Here is a 27927-nt window from a genome sequence, read left to right on the forward strand (position 1 = left end):
ATTCTTCCTTTGTCAAGGGGTAATATGCAGACTTTACAGGTTTTTTACAAGATGCCAGTGACATAGTGAATTTGGAAACATTTTAGAGAGTATTAAAGACTGTGAGATGTATCATATGGAACATGTGTCAATATGAAAGACACTTTTATTATAAATAATTTCTTCAGTAGAGGTCAACTTTTCAAACAACTTTTAGAGTTTTTCTTTTCTTATTACAAAAATAACATAGCTTCATGGCTCAAAGTGTCAAAGTTACAAGAAAAATAATTAAAAGTCCTCTATGTAGTGGCGGGTTGGAGCTGCCTAATACTAGTTTGTGAAAGTCAATTGTTTGTGTCTCTTCCCAATTACATGTTCAGTAATATTGTGTTGGTAGCTTGAAATCAACCATGATGAGATTGTTTACACCATGGAAATTGGCAAATGTTACAAAGCTGGGCTTTCTTTTCTGGAGAAACAGTTGTTAACATTTATTAGTGTACCACTGCCCATATTCCTTGGGCTTTATCAGTTTAGTGAATCTTAAATCAGATTGCTGTCCTTTGTATTAAGTCAAAAATTGAGGGAGATTCAAAAGAAGAACCAGAGAGTCTGTCTTCAGCCTTTAACATGTCATCCTCCAACAGAGAAGGTAAAGTGTATCTGAATAAGCAATGAGAAAACATGCCTTATGAGCCTTAAAGACCTGCATTGACTTAGTCCTTTGCATTAGTTTGGCATGTGAATGTGTTACACAACCCATGTGATCTTTATTTCATCCTCCTCTCATTCTTTCTTTTTCTCTTTCTCTCCTTCCTCCCTCCCTTCCTTCCTTTCTCTCTCTCTCTTTCCTTCTTTCTTTCTTTCTTTCTTTCTTTCTTTCTTTCTTTCTTTCTTTCTTTCTCTTTCTTTCTTTCTTTCTTTCTTTCTTTCTTTCTTTCTTTCGAGAATTCTAACCACTAAATGCCAACAGTTATAGATCTTTAGAGGCTTTGCTTGTACCCAGGTTGTTTCATTAGTGTCTCATTCTTAATGAGAGCATTTCAGATCTTTGCATTGATGGCCAAGAAGTAGGGTTATTAGCCTTCCCTTAGACATTTGAGTTCCCTGTTAAGGATCCAAATTATGTACAGTTCCAAGACACTATTTTGGTAGCAAATAGGATCTGGAGCACCACCCCCACTTACCTTTTATCCCTTTATTTTATCGAACTATTTTCCTAGCTGTCACCACACCAGAACATGAGGAACTAATTTTCTAGGGATTTCAGAAGTTCAGCGAAGACATTTGAAATATTGGACTTATTTTGTCCATACTTTTGGTGTTCAGTCCATATGTACAAAAACTTTAAAATGACATTTTGTCCACCAGAGGGCACTCATATTGTTCCAAGTATAGAACTAAGAATTATGGCAATTTGAAGAGAAATCTGAGTCAGAGAAATGAAAGAACTCCCCCAAATTACTCAAGTCTTAACTAAATACCAAACAGAAGAATAAAAGCAAAATTTCTTTATTCCATTTTATTTTCTCTCTCCCTACCCTGTTACCTCCCACCACACACACAAAAATTCTTCTCAAGTATATTCATTAATTCACCAAAGAGAAAAAAGGGAAGGGACCAGGGTGAAGTTCTGTGTTCTGCACTTTCAAAGTGCCAGCTTCACAGGAGGGTATATCTTTCTTTAAAATGTGGGAGTGTTGGAAGTGTGGAAGAATGTCAAGAAATTGGTTTTCATAAAGTTACATCCTTGGTGCTTTAAGATGATACCTCTGAAGTTGTTTTCTACCATGAAGCTGATTAACTGCATGCTTCAGATGACAGGGCTTCTGCCCTTGTCTTGGAACTTTACACTTCTCAGGCACTAGAAAAAGCAGAGGCCACCACAGGATTGCAGTCTAGCGTGTTGACAACCTCAAACACAAGTTATTCCAACTTCTCACAAAAGCAAAATAAACTTGTGATTTCTGAGACATGTTATGTAGCTCATTAGTGGTTTCAACTAAGTGCTGTTTATTGATCTTAAAATCTCTCTCTCTTCAATGAAAGTAGACTTTCACCTATGTCTCCATCTTTTCCAAACACTCCAGCATTATGAACCCAGCAGTTAGACCCTAGTAATTGCTAAATTTAAGCCACTACATCTGAGGTAAGGGTTCTACCTCATTCCAGCTATGCTAACATGTCAAACATTTGCTTTATCCATTCCGTTCTGTTTCTCTGCAGGGGCATTTTTATTCATACCTTTCAAATTTAGGCAGATCAAAAGACCCATCAAATCATCTCTGCCTTGGAATTGCTCACCAATGAAAAGTCTGAATTTCTTCTCTATTTTAAAACCTGTTTTTTTTTTTTTAAAGGATTTTCTTATTTATTTATTTATTTATTTATTTATTTATTTATTTATTTATTTTTGGCTGTGTTGGGTCTTCGGTTCGTGCGAGGGCTTTCTCCAGTTGCGGCAAGCGGGGGCCACTCTTCATCGCGGTGCGGGGACCGCTCTTCATCGCGGTGCGCGGGCCTTTCTCTATCGCGGCCCCTCCCGTCGCGGGGCACAGGCTCCAGACGCGCAGGCTCAGCAATTGTGGCTCACGGGCCCAGCTGCGGCCCCTCCCGTCGCGGGGCACAGGCTCCAGACGCGCAGGCTCAGCAATTGTGGCTCACGGGCCCAGCTGCTCCGTGGCATGTGGGATCTTCCCAGACCAGGGCTCGAACCCGTGTCCCCCGCATTAGCAGGCAGATTCTCAACCACTGCGCCACCAGGGAAGCCCTCTTCTCTATTTTAAAAAGTGCTAGGTTAAGCCAGTTTAGAATGACCTGAAATCTAGCTATTTAGTATCTATATAGTGCAAACACACATACCATAAGTACTTTACAAAAGGAAGAAATAATGAGACAATTTAAGTTTTGTGTCCGTTTGGAAAATTGATGTCAAAGTAATGATCAGAGAATTGCTAATGAACATTTATGAGCTTGAACTTTATAGCCTGGCCCAAAGTTGCCAGGTACTGTAAATCTTTGAAAAAAATTGCCCTTCAGCACTGCCAAGACCAAGAGCAAAATTGGCCCCCCTTCCCCAATTCACATCTGGGTTCAATTTGTTCTCAGTTAAAAGAGCTTAACCCATAGTGCTGACTTGGTCTCTGTTCAGATAGGAAAGCAGCAATGTTACATGAAAGGAGCAGAAATAGGTGAATATCTTTTCAAGACCTCCCTTGAGGGGAAAATCGTGTTTTATTATGTTTGGATAGTCGTTATATAATTGCCTGGTATTAGGGAATTGGCTGGCTTGTTGTTGGACAGTGCCTATTGGGTTTAGATTGTTCTTTTTTGAAGTATGCAGTTTACTGGTCAGAAGCCTTCAAAAATAAAGTACTTTATTACAAGAGCTTTAAACTGAGTAGGATTAAGATGAAGAAAATTAACTCTCTTTCCAATGCATTAGATAAGATACAGAAAGAATTCCATTAATTCAGGTTTAACATGAGAAATACAGCAGATATAAAGTTATTTTTTAATATAGGTAGAGAATGGGAAATAGCAACAAGATTAAGGAAAATGTAAAAGGGCCATGATTCATATTCAGAGGTTTTTTACTAGTTCGTCTCATGAATGTGACAGTTGGCAATTATTACTTTGAAAGTCTGAATTTTTTAGGTAAATCAACTTCATGTTTGGAAAGATTTATTTCGGATGGGGAATTATCATAAGATGCATTATAACTTTACTGACTAGATGGAAAAAGCTGAGTAGGTCTCTATTAAATAACAGTAATGATAGTAAAAAAAAATAGTACCACATCTCATATCCATTGCCTTCTTCTCCTTGCAATGACCTAGTGAGCACCGACTCCCTTCATCAGATCTCAGTTCAATTATCACTTCCTCAGGGAGACCTTCAAACACATTGATTAGGTCAAATCCCCTTCTCCCTGCTTACTGCCCTCACCCTCATGATAAGCTCTTAAAGCATCATGCTTCTCTCCTTGTAGGAGTCAGCAAAGTTGCAACTTTACATTTATTTGTGCATTTCTTTGACAAATGTCTATCTTTCCACTAAAGTATAAGCTGCCCAAGGACACAGACTGGTTTAGCTCTCCGATTAGTCACCAGGCTCTAGTACAGTGCCAGGCAAGCAAGAGGTACTCAGTGCTTATTTGTTTATTGAATTATGAATGAATAACCAGGCAAGGGAACTGTGAGATTAATGTCATATTAAAAAGTAGTTAACAAACTCAAAAACTCCAGTTAGCTAACCCAAGGTAACACAGTCGTTTAGTAACAGGGTTGGGTGGGACTCAACCCCTTGTCCTAGTTTCTTTTCCCAATGTGTCTTATCAGAAAAACTATAACCACTCAAATCAATACAAGTATAAACTAACTAACCAAATTTGTTTTCCATCAGAGTAGTAAAATAAATCAAGTGACCATCAGCAATATTCTAGGTGAATGATTATTTGCAAAGTAAACTTAAACATCATTCAACCAAATGAAAATATCTCCTCAGAAAATTTATATTTATATTTATTTTTTAAAAGAGAGGAGAAAAGGATTGTATTTTATAAAGTCTGCAACTGCTTAGGTGTAAAGAGCAGACACTTCCTAAAATAGGTAGATCAAATAAATAAGAACAGGGTTTTGATTTTCTTTGCTGTTCTTTAAACAATAACATACATGTTTAGTTTTGATCACTTGATCTAACAGACAAGAGAATCATGACACAGAAAAGAGAATTAAATTGCATGAAGCTTGTGTCAGGGCTTGTATTAATTTGCTAGTTTGCTTGGGCTGCTGTAACAAATGCTACAGACTAGGTGGCTTAAACAGAAATTTATTTTCTCACTGTTCTGGAGGCTAGGAGTCCAAGATCAAGGTGTCAACAGGGTTTACTTTTTCTGAACCTCTCTCCTTGGCTTGTAGATGGTCATCTTCTCCATGTTGTTTTCACATGGTCCTTCCTTCATGTGTGTCTGTGTCAAAGACAAAGAAAGAATCTTGAAAATAGTAAGAGAAAAGTGACTCATCATGTATTGGGGAGGCTTAATAAGATTAACAGCAAACTCCTTATCAGAAGCTATGAAGGCCAGAAGGCAGTGGAATAACATACAAACTGCTTTAAAAAAAAAAACCCAAATTTTAAATTATAAGAAAATTCTATGAGCAATTCTATGTCAAAAAATTAGATAACCTAGATGAAATGGGAAGTTTTCTAGAAAGATACAAGGTACCAAAATTCTCACCATAAATTTTGAAGTCCTTTATGTTCTTGTCCATACATAGTAGTCTCATCTATCATCATATCCCCTTTAGCTTATTATACCTCAATTAGCCTGACTCTCATTCAGTTCCTAGCATCATGGAGTACACAATGCTCTATTCCTTTAACTTGTTGATTGTTCCATTTTATCTTTGAGGACTCACTTTAAATGCTATTTCTGCAAAGACAATTTCTTGAACTCCTTATAAGTAACTACTCATTAATGTAATACTATCTGCTTTACTAAAGATAATTTCCTTCATGATAACTTTCCCTCAAATATATACTTGGTAGGTTCTAATCTAGTTTCCAATTAGTTCTATGTTCAAATAACTATGTCCAAACTTCTTTCCTAGATAAAATTCTCAAGGCTGATTTGGGTCTTAGTTTCTGAGCTCCCAGGGCAATATATCTCAACTTAATAGTACATATCTTGAGATCAGATGAAATTAAAAATTTGGGTGGGAAGGCCACACACCCTTAAATCTGATCTTCACTCCAGAGTAGTGTATAAATCAGACACTGCCACTCAAAACCTCTTTAGATCTCATGTATTACATTTGGGGTTTTGAAGCAGGATTTTTTAGATGACCTAAATTTGAGATTCTCAATATTCCCTTATTGTCTGACAACTGTCCAGTTATTTCAGGATTTATCTTTATTTTTCTTGATGAAAGGAGGAAGTAAAAGCCAATTTACATGATTATTCTGAGTCTTTCCAATGACATCCCCTAGAACAGAGTTTCTAAACCACAGCATTGCTGACATTTTAGATCAGATAATTATGTACTGAAAGGGTCTATCCTACACATTATTAGATGTTTAGGAGCATTCCTGGCCTCTACCAACTACAAGCCTGTAGAATCACCTTCATCTCCAGTTACAACAAACAAAATGTCTCTAGACATTGCCAAATGTCCCAGGGGTACAAAGTCACCCCCAACTGAGAACTGAAACAACAGGCTCAATAGGCCCACCCTATGCCTTCAAGTTATCACAGGCAGTATGTTTACCAAATATTTGTTCAAATTTATAACATGGGCCTCCATTTTTCGAACCTCAAAAAAAGGTTTCTTGACTGCCTAACACAGCGTCAGAGTTTCTTGACTGCCTAACACATTACTGAAAGGTCAATATCACCTATTTTAAATATTTGTTATAAATGGCACCGCATTTCAAGTTTATGTGGAATCATAACTGCAGAATTAGTTTCTGTACAATAATTCTAGATTCAGAATAAACAAATACAAACATTTGTATATTGTGGCAAAATCCAATTTAAATTCATTTCTTACATGTAAAAATACAATTCTGGTATTTGGTGGGTAGCCTTCTATGTGGGATTTTAGAAACCCCAGCTGCTTTCCGTGTGTGGTTCTGTCACTTTTAACACATAGCTTCAAGAGTCACCATGTTTATGTGTTTCAAGTCGTAAGCAAAAGAACATGGAGTGTTATAAAAAGGAGGGTGTTATGGGCTAGACTGGGATACAAGGAAATCGGTTTGATGATTACTCTCAGTGTCTGCTACTTTTACTCATCATTGTTATATGCTCTCATTGTACCTTGTACTTTTTTTCTTCATGCCATTCATCATAATTATAATAAACTAAATATTCGAGCAGCTATTAGTTTAGTATCCAACTTGCCTCAGGGGCAGTACACTCCATAAAGACCAGAACTAAGCCATCTTATTTGAGGCTGTATCTCCAGATCTAGCAAAGTTCTGGGCATTTAGTACTTTCTCAATAAAGCTTTGTTAAATGAATGAATAAAAGAATAAATCAATAGATGAATTAATATCATAGATATGGTACTTGATTTAAAAATAGTCTAGTAGATCTTCACAATAGTGTATTATTCTTTGCCAGACACAGATCTGGACATTGATCAACAAGAGATAATGCCTGCAGAACAGCAGAATATCCTAATGAGGGATGGTAAGGATGGTGATGCAAGAAGCAAGCAAAACTTAGAATTCAGTGCAGTAGTCAAGAGCTTTCTCCCCTGATTACATGATCTCATGCTAACCCTGCTTGGTTGGAGTATTTACAGCTGGTTCTGATCTCCACCTTACGGTGAGGAGAAAAAGGGCTCTTTACTTTCCAGGGCCCAGGTTTTACCGATCGTGCTGGATCCTGAGGCTCCTTCTGCTGCCTGAGATGGTTAATTAAATGTGTCAACTTGGCTGGGCCATGGTGCCAAGATATGTGATCAGACATTATTCTGGATGTTTCTGTGATGCTGTGTTTGAATGAGATTAACATTTAAAATGGGAGACTTTATGGTGGTCAGATTGCCCTCTGTAACATGGCTGGCCTCATCCAATCAGTTGAAGACCTAAATAAAACCAAAGACTGACCACACCTAAACGAAAGGGAATTCTGTAGCAGAGGGTCTTCAGACTTAAACTGCAGCCTTGGGTCTTCTTTGGGTCTCCAGTCTGCCCCGCCCACCCTTCATTTATTGGACTTGCCAAGCCTCCATAATCATGTGAGCCAATTACAAAAAAAAAATCATACAATATCCTATTTGTTCTGTTTGGTGGTAAAGTCAAACACACTGCTCATGTAGAGTGTAATACACTCTAATACACTGATTCCAGACTTCACTCTAAATAACAGTATTGCCCTTATACTTTACAAGAATACCTACTTTCAAAGAGTTTGCATAGAGTTGCACTCATGTCTGAAATGGAAAGTGGTCTCTAAAATTGTTAGTATTAGATTCCACTTATCTATTCCCAAATTTATTTATTTTACTTGGTTTTAAGTCCCTTGAGGGCAAACACTATATTATATCCATCTTGTTTTCCTAACATCCAGCCCATAGTAGAAGATTTTTTAAAGTGTGCTGAATTAAATAAATAGATGAATGAATGGCTCAATAATTATGTGCTAAAATATAGGTCTCAGTGTGGATTAAATTAAATGAGATGAAGAATATAAAGCGTTTATCAAAATGCCTGGTCATAGCAAGAGTTCATCTAACATTAAGTTTCTGGTTTTTGTTTGTGTATGTCAGAGATATAACTTCCTTCATTTCCATAGTTTTCTATTTTAACATCTTTATTGGAATATGATTGCTTTACATCGTTGTGTTAGTTTCTACTGTATAAAAAAGTAAATCAGCTATATTTATACTTATATCCCCATATCCCCACCCTCTGGCATCTCCCTCCCACCCTTCCGATCCCACCCCTCTAGGTGGTCACAAAGCACCGAGCTGATCTCCCTGTGCTATGCGGCTGCTTCCCACAAGCTATCCATTTTACATTTGGTAGTGTACATATGTCAATGCCACTCTCTCACTTTGTCCCAGCTTACCCTTCCCACTCCCCGTGTCCTTAAGTCCACTCTCTATGTCTGAGTCTTTAGTCCTGTCATGCCCGTAGGTTCTTCAGAACCTTTTTTTTTTTACATTCCATATACATACATTAGCATACAGCATTTGTTTTTCTCTTTCTGACTTACTTCACTCTGTATGACAGACTCTTAGGTCCATCCACTTCACTACAAATAACTCAATTTCATTTCTTTTTATGGCTGAGTAATATACCATTGTACATATGTGCCACATCATCTTTATCCATTCATCTGTCGATGGACACTTAGGTTGCTTCCATGTCCTGGCTCTTGTAAATAGTGCTGCAATGAATGTTGTGAGACATGACTCTTTTTGAGTTATGGTTTCCTCAGAGTATGTGCCCAGTAGTGGGATTGCTGGGTCATATGGTAGTTCTATTTTTAGGTTTTTAAGGAACCTCAATAGTGTTCTCCATAGTGGCTATATCAATTTACATTACAACCAAGGTGCAAGAGGGTTCCCTTTTCTCCACACCCTTTCCAGCATTTTTTGTTTGTAGATTTTTTGATGATGGCCATTCTGACTGGCGTGAGGTGATACCTCATTGTAGTTTTGATTTGCATTTCTCTAATGATTAGTGATGTTGAGCATCCTTTCATGTGTTTGTTTTCAATCTGTATAACTTCTTTGGAGAAATGTTGATTTAGGTGTTCTGCCCGTCTCTGGATTGGGTTGTTTATTTTTGATATTGAGCTGCACGAGCTGCTTGTATATTTTAGAGCTAATCCTTTGTCAGTTGCTACATTTGCAAATATTTTCTCCCATTCTGAGGTTGTCTTTTTGTCTTGTTTATAGTTTCCTTTGCTGTGTAAAAGCTTTTAAGTTTCATTAGGTCCCATTTGTTTATTTTTGTTTTTATTTCCATCTCTCTAGGACGTGGGTCAAAGAGGATCTTGCTGTGATTTATGTCATAGAGTGTTCTACCTATGTTTTCCTCTAAGAGTTTTACAGTATCTGGCCTTACATTTAGGCCTTTAATCCATTTTGATGTTTTTTTGTGTATGGTGTTAGGAAGTGTTCTAATTTCATCTTTTTATATGTAGCTGTCCAGTTTTCCCAGCACCACGTATTGAAGAGGCTGTCTTTTCTCTATTGTATATTCTTGCCTTCTTTATCAAAAATAAGGCGACCAGATGTGCGTGGCTTTATCTCTGGGCTTTCTATCCTGTTCCATTGATCTATATTTCTGTTTTTGTGCCAGTACCATACTGTCTTGATTACTGTAGCTTTGTGGTATAGTCTGAAGTCAGGGAGCCTGATTCCTCCAGCTCCGTTTTTCTTTCTCAAGATTGCTTTGGCTATTCGGGGTCTTTTGTGTTTCCATACAAACTGTGAAATATTTTGTTCAAGTTCTGGGAAAAATGTCATTGGTAGTTTGATAGGGATTGCACTGAATCTGTAGATTGCTGTGGGAAATATAGTCATTTTCACAATGTTGATTCTTCCAATCCAAGAACATGGTATATCTCTCCACTTGTTTGTATCATCTTTAAATTCTTTCATCAGTATCTTAAAGTTTTCTGCATACAAGTCTTTTGTCTCCTTAGGTAGGTTTATTCCTAGGGATTTTATTCTTTTTGTTGCAGTGGTAAATGGGAGTGGTTCCTTAATTTCCCTTACAAATTTTTCATCATTAGCATATAGGAATGCAAGAGATTTCTGTGCATTAATTTTGTATCCTGCTACTTTACCACATTCATTGATTAGCTCTAGTAGTTTTCTGGTGGCATCTTTAGGATTCTCTATGTATTGTATCATGTCATTGGCAAACAGTGACAGTTGTACTTCTTCATTTCTGATTTGGATTCCTTTTATTTCTTTTTCTTCTCTGATTGCTGTGGCTAAAACTTCCAAAACTATGTTGAATAATAGTGGTGAGAGTGGGCACCCTTGTCTTGTTCCTGATCTTAGAGAAAATGACTTCAGTTTTTCACCATTGAGAACTATGTTGGCTGTGGGTTTGTCATATATGGCCTTTATTATGTTGAAGTAAGTTCCCTCTATGCCTACCTTCTGGAGAGTTTTAATTATAAATGGGCATTGAATTTTGTCAAAAGCTTTTTCTGCATCTATTGAGATGATCGTATGGTTTTTATCCTTCAATTTGTTAATATGGTGTATCACATTGATTGATTTGCATATTTTGAAGAATCCTTGCAATCCTGGGATAAACCCCACTTAATCATGGTGTATGATCCTTTTAATGTGCTGTTGGATTCTGTTTGCTATTATTTTGTTGAGGATTTTTGCATCTATGTTCACCAGTGATATTGGTCTGTAGTTTTCTTTTTCTGTGACATCTTTGTCTGCTTTTGTTATCAGGGTGATGGTGGCCTTATAGAATGAGTTGGGAGTATTCCTCTCTCTGCTGTATTTTGGAAGAGTTTGAGAAGGATAGGTGTTAGCTCTTCTCTAAATGTTTGATAGAATTTGCCTGTGAAGCCATCTGGTCCTGGGTTTTTGTTTGGTGGAAGATTTTTAATCACAGTTTCAATTTCAGTGCTTGTCATTGGTCTATTTATATTTTCTATTTCTTCCTGGTTCAGTCTCAGAAGATTGTGCTTTTCTAAGAATTTGTCCATTTCTTCCAGGTTGTCCATTTTATTAGCATATATTTGCTTGTAGCAATCTCTCATGATCCTTTGTATTTCTGCAGTGTCAGTTGTTACTTCTCCTTTTTCATTTCTAATTCTGTTGATTTGAATCTTCCTTTTTTTCTTAATGAGTCTGGCTAATGGTTTATCAATTTTGTTTATCTTCTCAAAGAACAAGCTTTTAGTTTTATTCATCTTTTCTATCATTTCCTTCATTTCTTTTTCGTTGATTTCTGATCTAATATTTATGATTTCTTTCCTTCTGCTAACTTTAGGGTTCTTTTGTTCTTTTTCTCTAATTGCTTTAGGTGTAACTTTAGGTTGTTTATTTGAGATTTTTTTTGTTGCTTCAGATAAGATTGTAATGCTATAAACTCCCCTCTTAGAACTGCTTTTGCTGCATCCCATAGGTTTTGGGTTGTCGTGTTTTCATCTTCATTTGTTTCTAGGTATTTTTTGATTTCCTCTTTGATTTCTTCAGTGATCTCTTGGTTATTTAGCAGCGTATTGTTTAGCCTCCATGTGTTTTTATTTTTTACAGCTTTTTTTCCTGTAATTGATATCTAGTCTCATAGCATTGTAGTTGGAAAAGCTACTTGATATGATTTCAATTTTCTTAAATTTACCAACGCTTGATTTTTGAACCAAGATATGATCTATCCTGAAGAATTTTCCATAAGCACTTGAGAAGAAAGTGTATTCTGTTGTTTTTGGATGGAATGTCCTATAAATATCAATTAACTCCATTTTGTTTAACGTTTCATTTAAAGTTTGTGTTTCCTTATTTATTCTCTGTTCGGTTGATCTGTCCATTGGTGAAAGTGGGGTGTTAAAGTCCCTCACTATTATTATGTTACTGTCGATTTCACCTTTTATGGCTGTTAGCATTTGCCTTATGTATTGAGGTGCTCCTAGGTTATGTATTGAGGAGCTCCTAGGTGCTCCTAGGGTGCATAAATGTTTACAATTGTTGTATCTTCTTATTGGATTGATCCCTTGATCATTATGTAGTGTCCTTCTTTGTCTCTTGTAATAGTCTTTATTTTAAAGTCTACTTGGTCTGATATGAGAATTGCTACTCCAGCTCTCTTTTGATTTCCATTTGCATGGGCTATCTTTTTCCATCCCCTCACTTTCAGTCTGTATGTGTCCCCAGGTCTGAAGTGGGTCTCTTGTAGACAGCATATATACAGGTCTTGTTTTTGTACCAATTCAGCCTGTCTATGTATTTTGGTTGGAGCATTTAATGCATTTACATTTAAGGTAATTATAGATATTTATGTTCCTATTACCATTTTCTTAATTGCTTTGGGTTTGTTTTTGTAGGTCTTTTCCTTCTCCTGTGTTTCTTGCCTAGATAAGTTCCTTTAACATTTGTTGTAAAGCTGGTTTGGTGGTGCTGAATTCTCTTAACTTTTGCTTGTCTGTAAAGATTTTAATTTCTCTGTCAAATTTGAATGAGATCCTTGCTAGGTAGAGTAATCTTGGCTGTAGGTTTTTCCCTTTCATCACTTTAAATATGTCCTGCCACTCCCTTCTGGCTTGCAGAGTTTCTGATGAAAGTTCAGCTCTTAACCTTATGGGTATTCCCTTGTATGTTATTTATTGCTTTTTCCTTGCTGCTTTCAATATTTTTTCTTTGTACTTAATTTTTGATAGTTTGATTAATATGTGTCTTGGTGTGTTAGTTCTTGGATTTATCTCGTATGGGACTCTCTGCACTTCCTGGGCTTGACTGAGTATTTCTTTTCCCATATTAGGGAAGTTTTCAAGTATAATCTCTTCAAATATTTTCTCAGTCCCTTTCTTTTTCTCTTCTTCTTCTGAGACCCCTATAATTTGAATGTTGGTGCATTTAATGTTGTCCTGAGGTCTCTAAGACTGCCCTCAATTCTTTTCATTTTTTTTTTGTTTGTTTATTCTGCTCTGTGGTGGTTATTTCCACTATTTTATCTTACAGGTCACTTATCCGTTCTTCTGCTTCAGTTATTCTGCTATTGATTCCTTCTAGAGAATTTTTCATTTCATTTCTTGTGTTGTTCATCATTGATTGTGTGCTCTTTAGTTCTTCTAGGTCCTTATTAAATGTTTCTTGTATTTTCTCCAATCTATTTCCAGATTTTGGATCACCTTTACTATCATTACTCTGAATTCTTTTTCAGGTAGTCTGCCTATTTCCTCCTCATTTGTTTGGTCAAGTGGGTTTTTACCTTGCTCCTTCATCTGCTGTGTATTTCTCTGTCTTCTCATTTCGCTTAACTTACTGTGTTTGGGGTCTTCTTTTTGCAGGGTGCAGGTTAGTAGTTCCTGTTTTTTTGGTGTCTGCCCCCAGTGGGTAAGGTTGGTTCAGTGGATTGTGTAGGCTTCCTGGTGGAGGGGACTGATGCCTGTGTTCTGGTGGATGAGGCTAGATCTTGTCTTTCTGGTGGGCAGGGCCACCTCTGGTGGTTTGTTTTAGGGTGTATGTGAACTTAGTAAGATTTTAGGCAGCCTCTCTGCTAATGGGTGGGGTTGTGTTCCTGTCTTGCTAGTTGTTTGGCATGGGGTGTCCAGCACTAGACCCTGTTGGTCGTTCAGTGGAGCTGGGTCTTAGCATTGAGATGGAGATCTCTGGGAGAGCTCTAGCCAACTGATATTACGTGGGGCCAGGAGGTCTCTGGTGGTCCAATGTCCTGAACTTGGCTCTCCCACCTCAGAGGCTCAGGCCTGACACCAGGCCTGAGCACCAAGACCCTGTCAGCCACATGGCTTAGAAGGAAAGGGAGAAAAGAAAGAAACAAAGAAAAAATAATAATAAAATAAATTAAATTTTTAAAATAAAAAAAATTTTAATATTAAAATAAAAAAATAAAAATAGTAATAAAAAAAAGAAGAGAGCAACCAAACCAATAAACAAATCCACCAATGATAATGAGCACTAAAAACTAAACTAAGATAAACATATAAATCAGAAACTTGTCAGTCGCATACAGCAAACCTCAAGTCTACAGTTGCTCCCAAAGTCCACCACCTCAATTTTGGGATGATTTGTTGTCTATTCAGGTATTCCACAGATGCAGGGTACATCAAGTTGACTGTGGAGATTTAATCCACTGCTTCTGAGCCTGCACAGAGAAATTTCCCTTTCTCTCCTTTGTTCTCACAGCTCCTGGGGTTCAGCTTTGGATTTGGCCCCACCCCTGAATGTAGGTCGCCCTCTGGCATCTGTTCTTTGCCCAGACAGTAGCTGGTTAAAGGAGCGGCTGATTAGGTGCCTCTGCCTCACTCAGGCTGGGGGGAGAGAGGGGTATGGAATGCGGGGTGAGCCTATGGCGGCAGGGGCCAGCATAATGTTGCAACAGCCTGAGGCGCGCCGTGTGTTCTCCCGGGGAAGTTGTCCCTGGATCACGGGACCCTGGCAGTGGCGGGCTGCACAGGCTCCTGGGAGGGGAGGTGTGGATAGTGACCTGTGCTTGCACACAGGCTTCTTGGTGGCGGCAGCAGCAGCGTTAGCATTTTATGTCCATCTCTGGTGTCTGCGCTGACAGCCACGGCTGGTGCCCGTCTCAGAAGCTCATTTAGGCGGTGCTCTGAATCTCCTCTCCTTGAGCACCCGAAACAATGGTCTCTTGTCTCTTCGGCAGTTCCAGACGTTTTCCCGGACTCCCTCCTGGCTAGCCGTGGCAACTAGCCCCCTTCAGGCTGTGTTCACGCCGCCAACCCCAGTCTTCTCCCTGGGATACAACTGAAGCCCGAGCCTCAGCTCCCAGCCCCCGCCCGCCCCAGCAGGTGAGCAGAGAAGCCTCTCGGGCTGGTGAGTGCTGGTCGGCACCGATCCTCTGTGTGGGAATCTCTCCGCTTTGCCCTCCGCACCCCTGTTGCTGTGCTCTCCTCTGTGGCTCTGAAGTTTCCCCCCCACCCCACTCCCGTTTCCACCAGTGAAGGGGCTTCCTAGTGTGTGGAAGCTTTTCCTCCTTCACAGCTCCCTCCCAGAGGTGCAGGTCCCATCCATATTCTTTTGTGTGTGTGTTTTCTTTTTTCTTTTATCCTACCCAGGTACGTGGGAGTTTCTTGCCTTTTGGGAAGTCTGAGGTCTTCTGCCAGCGTTCAGTAGGTGTTCTGTAGGAGTTGTTCCACATGTAGATGTATTTTTGATGTATTTGTGGGGAGGAAGGTGATCTCCATGTCTTACTCCTCTGCCATCTAATATTAAGTAGTAATATCTATTACAGGCATACCTTGTTTCATTGCACTTCACTTTATTGCACTTCACGGATGCAGTGGGTTTTGTCTTTTTTGGGTTTTTCTGTATCACAAATTGTAGGATTTTGACAACTCTGCATCAAGCCAATCTATCAGCACCATTTTTCCACCAGCACTTGTTTGTTTTATGTCTCTGTGTCACATTTTGGTAATTCTCATGCTATTTCATGCTTTTTCTTTTTATTATATTTGTTATGGTGATTTGGGATCTGTGAACTTTGATGTTACTATTTTAATTATTTTGGGGCACAAGGAGCCATGCCCATAAAAGATGGTGAACTTATTGATAAATGGGTATGTTCTGACTGCTCTACCTATCTGCTTCTGTTCCCTCATCTCTCTCCCTTTTCTTGGGTCTCCCTATTCCCTGAGATACAACAATATTGAAATTAGGACAATTAATACCCCTATAATGGCCTCTAAGTGTTCAAATGAAAGAGAGTCAGATGTCTCCCATGTTAAATCAAAAGCTAGAAATGATTAAGCTTAGTGAGGAAGGCACACCAAAAGCTGAGATATGCTGAAAGCTAGGTCTCTTACTCCAAACACTTAGCCAAGATGTGAATGCAAAGGAAAAGTTTTTGAAGAAAATTAAACATGCTATTCCAGTGAATGCATGAATGATATGTGAAACGTCTTACTCCTGACATGGAGAAAGTTTTTAGTAGTCTGGATAGAAAATCAAACCAGTCACAACATTCCCTTAAGACAAAGTCTAATCCATAGCAAGGTCTTAACTCTATTCAATTCTATGAAGGCTGAGAGAGGTGAAGAAGCTGCAAAAGAAAAGTTTGAAGCTAGCAGAGGTGATTCACAAAGTTTAAGGAAAGAAGCTGTCTCCATGACATAAAAGTGCAAAATGAAGCAGCGAGAACTGATGTAGAAGCTACAGCAAGTTATCTAGAAGGTCTAGCAGAGATAATTAATGAAAGTGGCTACACTAAACAACAGATTTTCAATGTAAACAAAACAGCCTTTCAATTGGAAGAAGATGTCATCTAGAACTTTCATAGATAGAGAGGAGAAGTCAATGCCTGGCTTCAAAGCTTCAAAGGAAAAGCTGACTCTCTTGTTAGGGGCTAATGCAGCTGGTGACTTTAAGATGAAGCCAATGTTCATTTACCATTCTAAAAATCCTAGGGCCCTTAAGAATTATGCTAAATCTACTCTGCCTGTGCTCTATAAATAGACCAACAAAGCCTGGATGATAGCACAACTGTTTACAACATGGTTTACTGACTATTTCAAGTCCACTGTTGAGACCTACTACTCAGAAAAAGGATTCCTTTCAAAATACTACTGCTCATTGACAATGCACCTGGTCACCCAAGAGCTCTAATGGAGATGTACAAGACTAATGCTTCCAAGTCTGCTAACACAACATCCATACTGCAGCCCATGGATCAAGGAGTAATTTCTACTTTCAAGTCTTATTATTTAAAAAATATATTTCATAAGGCTATAGCTGCTACAGATAGTGATACCTCTGATGGATCTTGGCGAAGTCACATGGAAACCTCTGGAAAGGATTCACCATTCTAGATGCCATTAGGAACATTTGTGATTCAGGGGAAGAGGTCAAAACATCAACATTAACTGTAGTTTGGAAGAAGCTGATTCCAACCCTCATGGATGACACTGAGGGGTTCAAGACTTCAGTGAAGGAAGTAACTGCAGACGTGATGGAAATAGCAAGAGAACTAGAAGTAGATGTGGTGCCGGAAGATGTAACTGAATTGTTATAGTCTCGTGACAAAACCTTAATGGATGAAGAGCTGCTTCTTACGGATGAGCAAAGAAAGTGGTTTCTTGAGATGGGATCTACTTCTGTGAAGATACTTTGAAGACTGTTGAAATGACAACAATGTATTTCGAATATTACATAAACTTAGCTTATAAAGCAGAGGCAGGTTTTGAGAGGATTGACTCTATTTCTAAAAGAAGTTCTACTGTGGGTAAAATGCTATCAAACAGCATTTCATGTTACAGAGAAATCATTCATGAAAGTAAGAGTCAGTCGATGCAGCAAACTTCATTGTTGCCTTATTTTAAGAAATTGCTGCAGCCACCCCAACCTTCAGCAACACCACCCTGATCAGTCAGTAGCCATCAACACTGAGGCAAGACCCTCCACCAGCAAAAATTTACAACTTGTTGAAGGCTCAGATGATGGTTAGCATTTTTTAGCAATAAAATATTCTTTAATTAATGTACGTACATTGTTTTTAGACATAATGCTATTGAACCCTTAATAGACTACAGTATAGTGTGAACATAACTTTCATATGCACTGGGAAACCAAAAATTTCAAGTGACTCACTCTACTATAATATGCACTTTACTGCAGTGGTCTGGAACCTAAACCTGCAATAACTCTGAGACATGCCCATACTGTATCCTGGAAAGGTACCAAGGTCAAAGGCAGGATATCAGTCCAAACAGTCTTTAACCAAAAGCTAAGCTAAGAACAAAACTGCACTGTAAATGCTGAGACAGAAGAAGAGATTGAGGAAGCTGAGAAACTGGGATCTGCGTGAAGCAGGCAAGTAGAAAATGGTCTAAATGAGTTCTGAAAACAAAGCATTGTTGTCTGAGGGACCTGATATGTTTATCTAGGTGGCCCTCATTTGAGCAAACCAGTTTATCTAAGGATACTGGAGCTAGAAGGACAGTGACAGTGCCCTAAACACTTTCTAACAAACAATGGATGGGTGGGGCCCAGAGAAATCATCTGCTCACGCCAATGCCAGAGCCTCTACATCCCCCAGAAAACTGCTTCCTCCTCTCCATGTTAAGGCTCAGAGCTTCCCTACCTCATATGCTCTCAGTGTCTGACCCGACTGTTAACGTTACAGCATTCATTTCACTGACTCATTAGTGACTACACACCTGCAGGAAACAGATGACACACTCCGCCTGGGAAAATTAAAGTGAACTTAATAAAAGGATTCTTGCCACAATGGTGGAAAACATATAGGGAAACTACATGGAGTGGTGCACTACCCCAAGCTGAGTGACGGAGGATCAAAATGCCCACCCCCAGGCCTGAAGGAGCCTGACAAGGGAGCCATGAGGGAACCTGGAGAGACAGAGTGAGTGGGGTGGGGAAGAATGACCGACAGAACTACAGCTTTTACTTGAGGGAAACACCCAGCCCGAGGATGTGGACAGAACCAGAGTGATAATCACCTGACCTCGTTCTGCTCCCACCTACTGGTCAGCTAATGCCCCAACCAAACCCAGCCAGAAGCCAGAGGACAGAGGAGCCCAAGGTCAGCTCTGGGGTTCAGAGCAGGGCAGGAAAGGGTAGAGAGTCAACTGGGAAGAGCCATGAACATCAGATATCCGGCACATTACCCCACCTTCCTAAAGCTCTGGCACTGCCTAAGAAGGAACTAACTTCATATGGTTGCTCTGGGATAAAGCCAACAGCCTGTCTTCTTTCATAGCCTCATCCACCTCACAAACCCGTGCACTCAGCTCTTTCACATCAGGGTGAAATCCTCCTGCATCTGGTCCAGCGCTTTTCTTTTCCCAACTACCTTCTTGTTTACTCATAGGAAGAGACTAGTGTGTACATCCCTCCAGGCCTTGGGACAGGCTCTGACATGTCAGAATTGGCTGGACATGTCCATGCTAGGACCTCCATGCTGGGACCTCCATGACACAATAAAATATGTACTGGCACTAAAAAGCAACTGATTACAATGGAATCTTCCTTGGATGAGTTAGATACCTCAGGATTTTGCAGGGCCCCAGGTCAGGATTCTCAATGTCAATAGTCATTGCACGAAACTGTATAAAATATTATTCTGTTTTATTTAGGGTTTGATTATTTGCATCCTGGATTAATAGCACTTCACTACATGTTCCAAATTAACAGCTTCTGAAGTTTTTTGTTTTGTTTTTTAAAGTTTGATATTTTGTAAACCAGCCTTGAAATTCCTAGTTCTCAATACTGGCCAGAACCCAAAATGGAAACTGAAAACAAAGAAAAGAAACTGTTCTCACAAGTCAGAATTCGGCAGCATCAGAAATCATGAAAGAGGTTGGAAAACATTTTCAGACTGGTTTTACAACTCCTGTTAGCCTAGATAATTGATATCACCACCAAAATTTACCTTGACTGGGCTTTGAAAACTTTTGAAATTCACCTTCCTAAATGAATGCAATTCATAATTCCATGAAGAATGCTAAGTGTTCCCCCTCCCACCCATTATACTGAATTGGAATTGTATACCATGTTGGAAATCCTAAAGTCAAGTTTGAAGAATCACCTTGAAGCCATTAATTACCAGATGATGCTCCAACCAAAGAAAAGACTTAGAGATGAATAAAAGAACTCACAGGGTGGCCTAACACTAAATTATTTTCTTGGGACCATTGTGGAGGCAACGTCTCCTGGGTGCCAAGTCTGGCACTAGACAAAATGGTGAAGCTGTTTTCAGTCACACGTGCCCCATCCAGTTGCCTTTGTATTCGATAACTTCTATTAGGCTCCCAGGGCCACCTCACCCAGGCCTCCCTGATAACTCAGTTCTCTTCCCAGGCAGGAAGGCTTCCTTATTTGGTTGGATAAGAAAGCTTAACGTTCCTATCTTCCTTCCTAGATAATATGCTAAAAAGTGGTTGGTTTTTTAACTCCAGTATGTGGCTTTAAGGAGATTTATCCATGATGGAAAAGACCTGGCCAAGGAATCAGGGGGGTTAGGTCCTTGCTTCAACCCTGCCACCAAAGGCAATTGTGATCTTGGCATAATCACTTTATCTCTCTGTGTCTCATTTTCCTCTTCTGTAACATGAAGGTGTTGGATCATGTCAGTGACTTGCAGGCCATTTCTTTTAGCCTTTGTTCAAATGCAGTCTTACATGGAATCTCAATATGTGAAGCAGAAAAAGGCAGAGCTACTCTGATTTGAAGGGAAGGTGATTTCCACCAATCCTGTGCACCTGACCATCACCCTTCCCTGTATCTCTTAATTTCACTTGGCATTCAAAGTATTACCTTTGGCCTGTGCCTGTGGCTCATGATCTCTGAAGTTCTGATTAAAAAGCAGAACTCTGGGTCCCACACTTAAGATCTACTAAATCAGCCTGGGTAGAGCTGGGGCTCAGGAATCTTCTTTTAAACAAGCATCTCAGGTGAATCTCATGAACACAAAAATTTGAGCACGTTGAAAAGCACCAGACCAGATATTTCTGAAATCTTTTTCTATGTCAAGACTTTAGCAGTGTTGCTCAATATTTAACATTTACAAAGCCGTTTGAAATCTGATGAAAGAAATGAATCTTCTGTCTGAGAAAACCTCAAACAAACATGCACACACACACATACACACACAGGCACATATGTGAAAGTTGTCTAGAATTACAGCAAGCTTAAATACCCAGTTATGTATCTCCTTGATGTCCATCATGGACACTCTATGGGCCCATAGTTAAAACCCCTGTGATGTCCATGACCTAACAGTGGTATTTCAGGATGAATGTGGTGATTCATTAGAGAAGGAGCCCTTCTGGCATTAAATCAAACTCTATTAGTTGCTGATATTGTACTAAACCAAAGGTTGCCTCCAACTTCAAACCTCTAACCCAAATTCAAACTTGTTCAAAGTACTTAGTACTTCCTTTTTGGGTTTTGTTTGTTTTTTAATTTTTTAAATTACCAGGAATAGTGTCAGCCTGATTTTTTCTCAAATACTTCACTATCAGGTATGAGGATAAAATGGCTAAACTCCAGCAAACCAGCTGACACTTTTCCAAGATTCTTGCTGTAAGGGCTATTCAGTTCCCAATTGATTTGTTTCTCAGATTGGATGCATAGACAATCCTGCCCATGGGACACGAGGGTCATGTCTTCCAACAGGAATGATGGGGCCGCCTCATGGCTGAAGGCCCAGGCATTCTTTTCAGAGGACCAAGGAATGAGCTTAGGACTAGTTTTCAACCTGCCAACCAATAAAACTGTGTGGTGGCACCGAGCACCCTTACAAAGGGCTGATCCCTAAATATTCACAGACATGACAAGGAGTAGGATGGTCCTTTCCCAAAAGCCTGCCTCCGTTTTCCACATGCCACCCAGACATGCCATGTGAGGTGGGAACACTAGCATACAACATAGGCAAGGTGTTGAACCACCTATAGGAGTTCTTTATTCTTTTTTAAAAAAAAACTTTCTCTTGCAATTTGAGTGATTTTGGCTTTCATTCTGCCGTTGGCCCAACAGCTAAAGCCCCTCTCCAAGTCAGCTGCCCCGCCTACGTATCCCCAGTCAATAGGGAACCACTTGACTACATGAACATTAACTAATTTGAAGTTTGCTTTTCATCCTAGCACTAATAGGAGAGGAGGAATGTTTTTGTGTTTGCAAGTTTTCCATGTGGGTTAAGTAGAGATTGTTTGCTCAGGTTTGAAGCTTGGAAGAGAAAGAAAAAAACAAGGCCCATGTCTCATCTTGTCCTTTGGAGGTAGGCAGAAGAGCCATTGTTCCCAGTGCAGCTGAAACTTGTGGGCTGAGAAACCACTGGAGCCTATTCTCTGAGGTTTCTGAAAATTCTCCTCACAGACTTATCATTGTCAGCAACCGTGGCAGGCTGTTTTGTTTTGCCTTTCATTCTTTATTTATTGCCAAAGCAAACGGCCATGACAGTTGAGAATGGAAAGAGTGGCAAGACTGAGTGAAATATAGGAATAAGGCATTGATCTAAACAAGAGAAGTTACTAAAAAGGAAAAGGAGTTCCTTCTCCTCTAAAAGCTCAAAGTACCTTTCATATTCCAGCAAAGCTGGACCGAAAGCAAAATTATTTTTAAAGGTAAACAGATAACAAGTGGCTCATCCAGAACTCCAGGGTGGATTTCTACTCCCTCCTACAAGGAAAAGGTTGCCTTTTAATTCTTTGTAGGTAAGACAAGGCACAGAACAATGGGGAGAAACATGTTTGAAGGTAAAAAATGGATATATAATACTAAAGGAGAAGCTAGAAGATCCCTTAAAATATAATCCTACCTTTCATAGTCTTAAGAAAAAGAACACCCTTGGTTTCCCCTGTCCTTAGCTGAGCCATGGCCAAAATAAGTATGCTGCTATTAATCAGGGACTTACTGGGGATTCTGCGTTTTTGATCTTGGCTTATTTGTTTAGTGGAATATACAGCATCTTCCATGTTTCTCCTTACATTATAGTTATCGTGAGGAGCCAGCAGTATCTATTCTGAATGCCCTGATTTTGTCCCATTAGTAAAAAAATCGCAATATATGGATACAATGTTTCAATGTTTCCCAATAACCAAAACGATAGAATCCTAGGTCTTCAACATGGTTTGCATGGACCTCTATAATCTGATCCTTGCTTATTGTTCCAGCTCCAAGCACTAATATTTTGCCTCTTGAACTGCATGTTCCAATAATTTCAGAAACTTTAATTTCCTCCAAATCATTGTGCTACTTTAAGCCTCTATAGGTTTTCCGATGATATTCTGTCTCCCTGGGCGACCCTCTCCCCTTACTCATTCTTTTCCCTGTACCTAATCCAACTTATCTATCCAGACATAACTCAGGTGTCATCACATCTAGGAAGTCATTCTTAACACACCAAACCACTCCCTCACATGAGATTAGGCACCTGGGCATGACATCCTCAGGAGAACTACCATATTTTATTGAAACTATTTTTGTGTTTATCTCTGCTACTAAATCATGTGTTCCTCAAGGAAAAAGATGATGCCTTATTCCCACTGTCAAGCAAAAAGAAGACACTTAATTGAATTTAATCAAAGAAAGACAGAGTAGTATGAAGTACTAGAGGGAAAAAACATTGAACTTCAATGACAAAGACATGATAGGCAAGCCTATCTTGCCTCTCAAACTCACCAGCTGAAGCTCACTTTGCTGCTGCCATCTTCATCTTCAGTCTTCCCTACATGCTAGCACAGTTCCTTGGTAAGTCTCATGGCATGGTCCATTGTAGCCTGGCTCTTCATGCCCAGTGCCGACTGAACTCCAACTCTGACAGTCTCTGCTCCAATCTTTGAATCTGAACAAACCATTCTCCAATATTCCCACCACCCAGTAACAGCCAACAGCTGGCATCTAGGGCAGCACTGACATAGGACCAGACAGAAACCACATTCCTGTTCCCTACCAGTTCATTATTCCCTCCACAATTATTCTAAATGACTGTCTTAAATTTTAATTTCCTGTAATAAGAATGAAAGGAATCTGCAAATGATGGTTTCACTTATTTGACTGAGTCTTAGTCATCTCTCTTTTTTAGGGACCCAACATAATGTCTAAAACATAGGATATGCTTGATGAGTAGGAATTAATTAAGTAAGTATAATTTCTATGGTCCTTTTCAAGCTTATGATTAGATGCCTTGTAGCAGAGACGAATAATCATCTACCAAGATGTGTGCTCCACTCTTCACAGTGTTAAGTTGGTGCTGGGAAGAGGCTTCTTAGCCAGGGACTACATTTCCCAGCACCCTTCAAATCTATTGTAGCCATGTGACCAGTTTTTACCAATCAAATGGAAGTAGAAGAAACATATGGCTTCTCTAACTCAGGGCTTTGAAGAAGTGTTTATAACTTCTCCATGCTCTTTTATTCCTGCTGGTTCAATGCAAATGACAAAAGGGCTCTAGAGCAAAGTCTGGCAAACTTTCTATGTAAAAGGATACATAGTAAATATTTTATGCTTTGTTGCCATATGATCTGTCACAACTACTCCACTCTGCCTTTATAGTGCAAAAGCCACCGTGGACAACACATAAACAAATATTTAAGGCTGTATTCCAATATGGCTTTATTTACAAAAATAAGTGGAGGGCCATATTTAGCCCACATGACATAATTTGCCAACCCCTGCTTTAGAGGACAGCAGAGCATGAGATGGAAGAAACCTGAATACCTGAATCCCACATGGAGAAAAAGCAGCAACACAGACCAGGATCACCAGTCTTGGTTTATTACATGAGTACAATAGCTAACTTCTACTTTGTTAAGCCACTGAAATTTTGGAGCTTACTTATTAAATAAGTTAGTATTGTCTTTACTAACATATAATCCTAGTATCGAATAAAAGAAATGAGAATTAAATATGTAAACTTTAAAAAGCCACCAAGATGAGCTTAAGGCAAAGCCACAAAATTTTGTTCTCTTGCTCACCTGTTCTCTGAACCATTCTGGCTCCTAGAATCATTTTTTTTCTCATGCTTTTCTTCCTACTCTCCTACCCCTATCTCACACTCTATTATATGGTCAAATCAAAATGAGGTTAAACATGATATATTTTATTCCATAGGTCTATTTTAATACTGTACTGGCTACACTTAACTCTGTACATACATATTATTTCTTTAAACTTAGTAACAAGATGCCATAGATAACCTGATAAAGGAATATAGCCACTATATGTCACACACAAAGGTATTGCTGTCCTCTATGGACAAAGCTGTTTGGTGATCTGTGGGGAAAGTAAAAGGCCTAGCCCCTTCTTTTGTGTTAATGTCCATTAGAGGGCCCTAAAGCAATGCCGCTTGAACCTGATGTGCCCTGAAGTGTAGTAAAACTCTCATTTAACTTCTAATTAGGAAACTGTCTCAGCCTAGGCATCAAACATGTGTCCAAAGTCTGGAGGGAGTGGGGGGAGATTTGGGAGTTGGTGAAGGGAGGGGGATGGAGTGGTTGACACTTCTGCCAGGAGTAAGTTGAAGACACATCCTCACTATAAGCTCATAATTGTTCCTGCCCCTGATAACTAAAGAATTGTAAGTGGGTATACCTTACCAGGATTTCAGTGTAAGTAATAGCAAATCCAAAATTCAAATCAACCAGATCTAAACAACGAAGGGAATTTGTTATATCATTGAAGTGAAAAAAGGTAGGATGGGGTTTAAGAATAGTTTGATCCAGGCTATGGCTCTATTTCCTTACAATTCACTTATCTCTGTCCTACATATTAGAGCTGTGTCCAAATGTCTCCCTATGTCACTGCAGCAGCCCCAGGCCTTACAACTGTACATCACACCATTCAAAGTAAGGGAGTGGTTTTATTCTTTCTCCAATCATAGATAAAATAATCCCATGTTCTGACTTGACTAACTTGATCAGGTAGATGGCATGTGTTCCTTGGTTAGACCTTGGTTAGACCTGTCATTGCTAGTCCCTGAAACAATTGCTGTTCCAAAGGGGATGAGAAAATACTGATTGGCTTTTTCTAATTAGGGCCCACCCAATCTGCATACTAACCATATAACAGGAGAGGGGTAGAGTGGATCTGTAAAGGCAATCACAATGTCCAGCCCACTAAGTCAAGGTCAACACATCTGGTCCCTTTCCTAGAGTCTCCCCCAGGGCATGCTTCAGGTCCTCATGCAATAGATTCCATGCTACTGTACCTCACCAACTTGCCAGATCCTGCTTTGCTGGCTTATGAGTAAGAAATCATCCCTGTTTTGCTGCTGAAGGGTTGAGAATCAAAGTCATCCTCCTAAGATGTTGCAGCTAATAAGTGGTACAGCAAAGGTACAGCCACAGCTCCACCTGACTCAATTTCATGTTCTCATGCCCCACCATGATATCCCTCACCCTAACACAATGATAGGTCAAAGTTGGAAGATATTATCACCCCAGCCCGGCCTACCATGTTAGGAGACGTCCCAGCTGAACAGTGGGCTCTGCTCTGCTTTCTTACATTGAATGTTTTCTATAAGTACAGAATCTACAGTCTGTGCCTGAAAAAATGTATTCTAGGTCCTTTAATCATCTAGGTGTCTAAGTACAATCCTTGCATTGAATAGAAAGTGTGTATATGTGTGTATGTGAGAGTGCACATGTGCATATGTTCTATTTCCCAGTGTTCTTAAAAATCTTAACAGTAGGTGGCTTGCATGGGTTTTAAGTGTGAAAAGACTCCACAAGTCTGTGGCACATGGCTAGCCTCCCTCCAGAAACTCTCTAGTGCATCCCATACAATCCTGGGGTTGTTACACAGTACTGACACCTGCCTAACTCATTTCCAAATTTGTGCCCATGTATATACACACTTCACACACAGCCCCTGAAGAAGGTACCTTCAAACCTTCTCCAGTTTTTAACTTCATCATCCTCAATGGTCTGGACAGTTCCAAGATATGTTCAGAGTATGTGAGTACTGTGTAGGGCTAAGTTCAAGAGGTGAAAGTGAGTTGATCCCACATTTGCTACTCAGTTTGCCTACTTAACAACCATGACTTTGGGCAGGTTTTTAACCTCTCTAAACCTCCATATCTCTTATCTGTATAATCGAAATAATAATAATGTATATTCCACATGGTTGTCATGAACACAATGGAGTATTGAAAACACTCAAAAAATGTTCACTGCTACTTCTATTATAATAAATATTGATGTTTATTTCTTTTACACTTAAAATTGCTAATTAGAATTAGCATTTTTTTTAAATGGACAACTTTCTAGAAACATACAGACCACCAAAATTGAATCAAGAAGAAATAGATAATTTGAACAGACCAATCACTAGAAATGCAATAGAATATGTGATAAAAAATACTTCCTACTAAAACAAAAGTCCAGGACCAGACAGCTTCACAGGCAAATTCTACCAAACATACAAAGAACTTTTACTGATCCTTCTCAAACTCTTCCAAAAGATTGAAGAAGAGGGAAAACTCCCAAAGACATTCTATGAAGCCACCATCACCTGATACCAAAACTAGACAAAGATACCACCAAAAAAAAAAAAAAAATTACAGTCAAGTCAATATTTTTGATGAATATAGATGCAAAAAATCCTTAACAAAATTTTAGCAAACCAAATCCAACAACACACAAAAAAGATCATACACCATGACCAAGTGGGATTCATCCCAACTTTACAAAGATGGTTCAACATACACAAATCAGTCAATGTGATACACCACATCAACAAAAGAAAAGACAAAAATCACATGATCATCTCAATAGATGCAGAAAAAGCATTTGACAAAATTCAACATCCATTCATGATAAAAACTCTTACCAAAGTGGGTATAGAGGTAACATATCTCAACATAATAAAAGCTACTTATGATAAACCCACAGCCAATATAATACTCAATGGTGAAAAGCTGAAAGCCTTCCCACTAAAACCTGGAACAAGACAAGGATGCCCACTCTCACCACTTCTTTTCAACATAGTATTGGAAGTCCTAGTCACAGCAGTCAGACAAGAAAAAGAAATAAAAGGTATCCAAATTGGAAGGGAAGAGGTAAAATTGTCATTACATGCAGATGACATGACACTATATATAGAAAACCCTAAAGACTCCACACAAAAACTGATAAATAAATTCAGCAACGTAGCAGGATACAAGACTAACATACAGAAATCAGTTGCATTTCTTTACTCTAACAATTAAATATCAGAAAGGGAATGTGAAAAAAATACCGTTTAAAATCAAACCAAAAAAAAAAAAAAAAACTTAAGAATAAATCTGACCAAGGAGGTGAAA

The 27927-nt window shown here is 39.1% G+C and overlaps 1 protein-coding gene across 1 annotated transcript in view; it reads right to left on the reverse strand.

Annotated features, from left to right (window-relative positions):
- Positions 1 to 4632: 4632 nt before the first annotated feature.
- METTL15 (methyltransferase 15, mitochondrial 12S rRNA N4-cytidine) overlaps positions 4633 to 27927 on the reverse strand; it is a 361764-nt gene continuing 338469 nt past the window's right edge. The window contains exon 7 of the mRNA XM_057552985.1: positions 4633 to 4948. Coding sequence (XP_057408968.1) covers positions 4923 to 4948 — 26 coding nt within the window. The 3' untranslated portion in view covers positions 4633 to 4922. The remainder of the gene's footprint in view (positions 4949 to 27927) is intronic.

This window comes from Balaenoptera acutorostrata, chromosome 9 (genome assembly GCF_949987535.1).
Source record: "Balaenoptera acutorostrata chromosome 9, mBalAcu1.1, whole genome shotgun sequence".
NCBI classification, from domain to species: Eukaryota; Metazoa; Chordata; class Mammalia; order Artiodactyla; family Balaenopteridae; genus Balaenoptera; species Balaenoptera acutorostrata.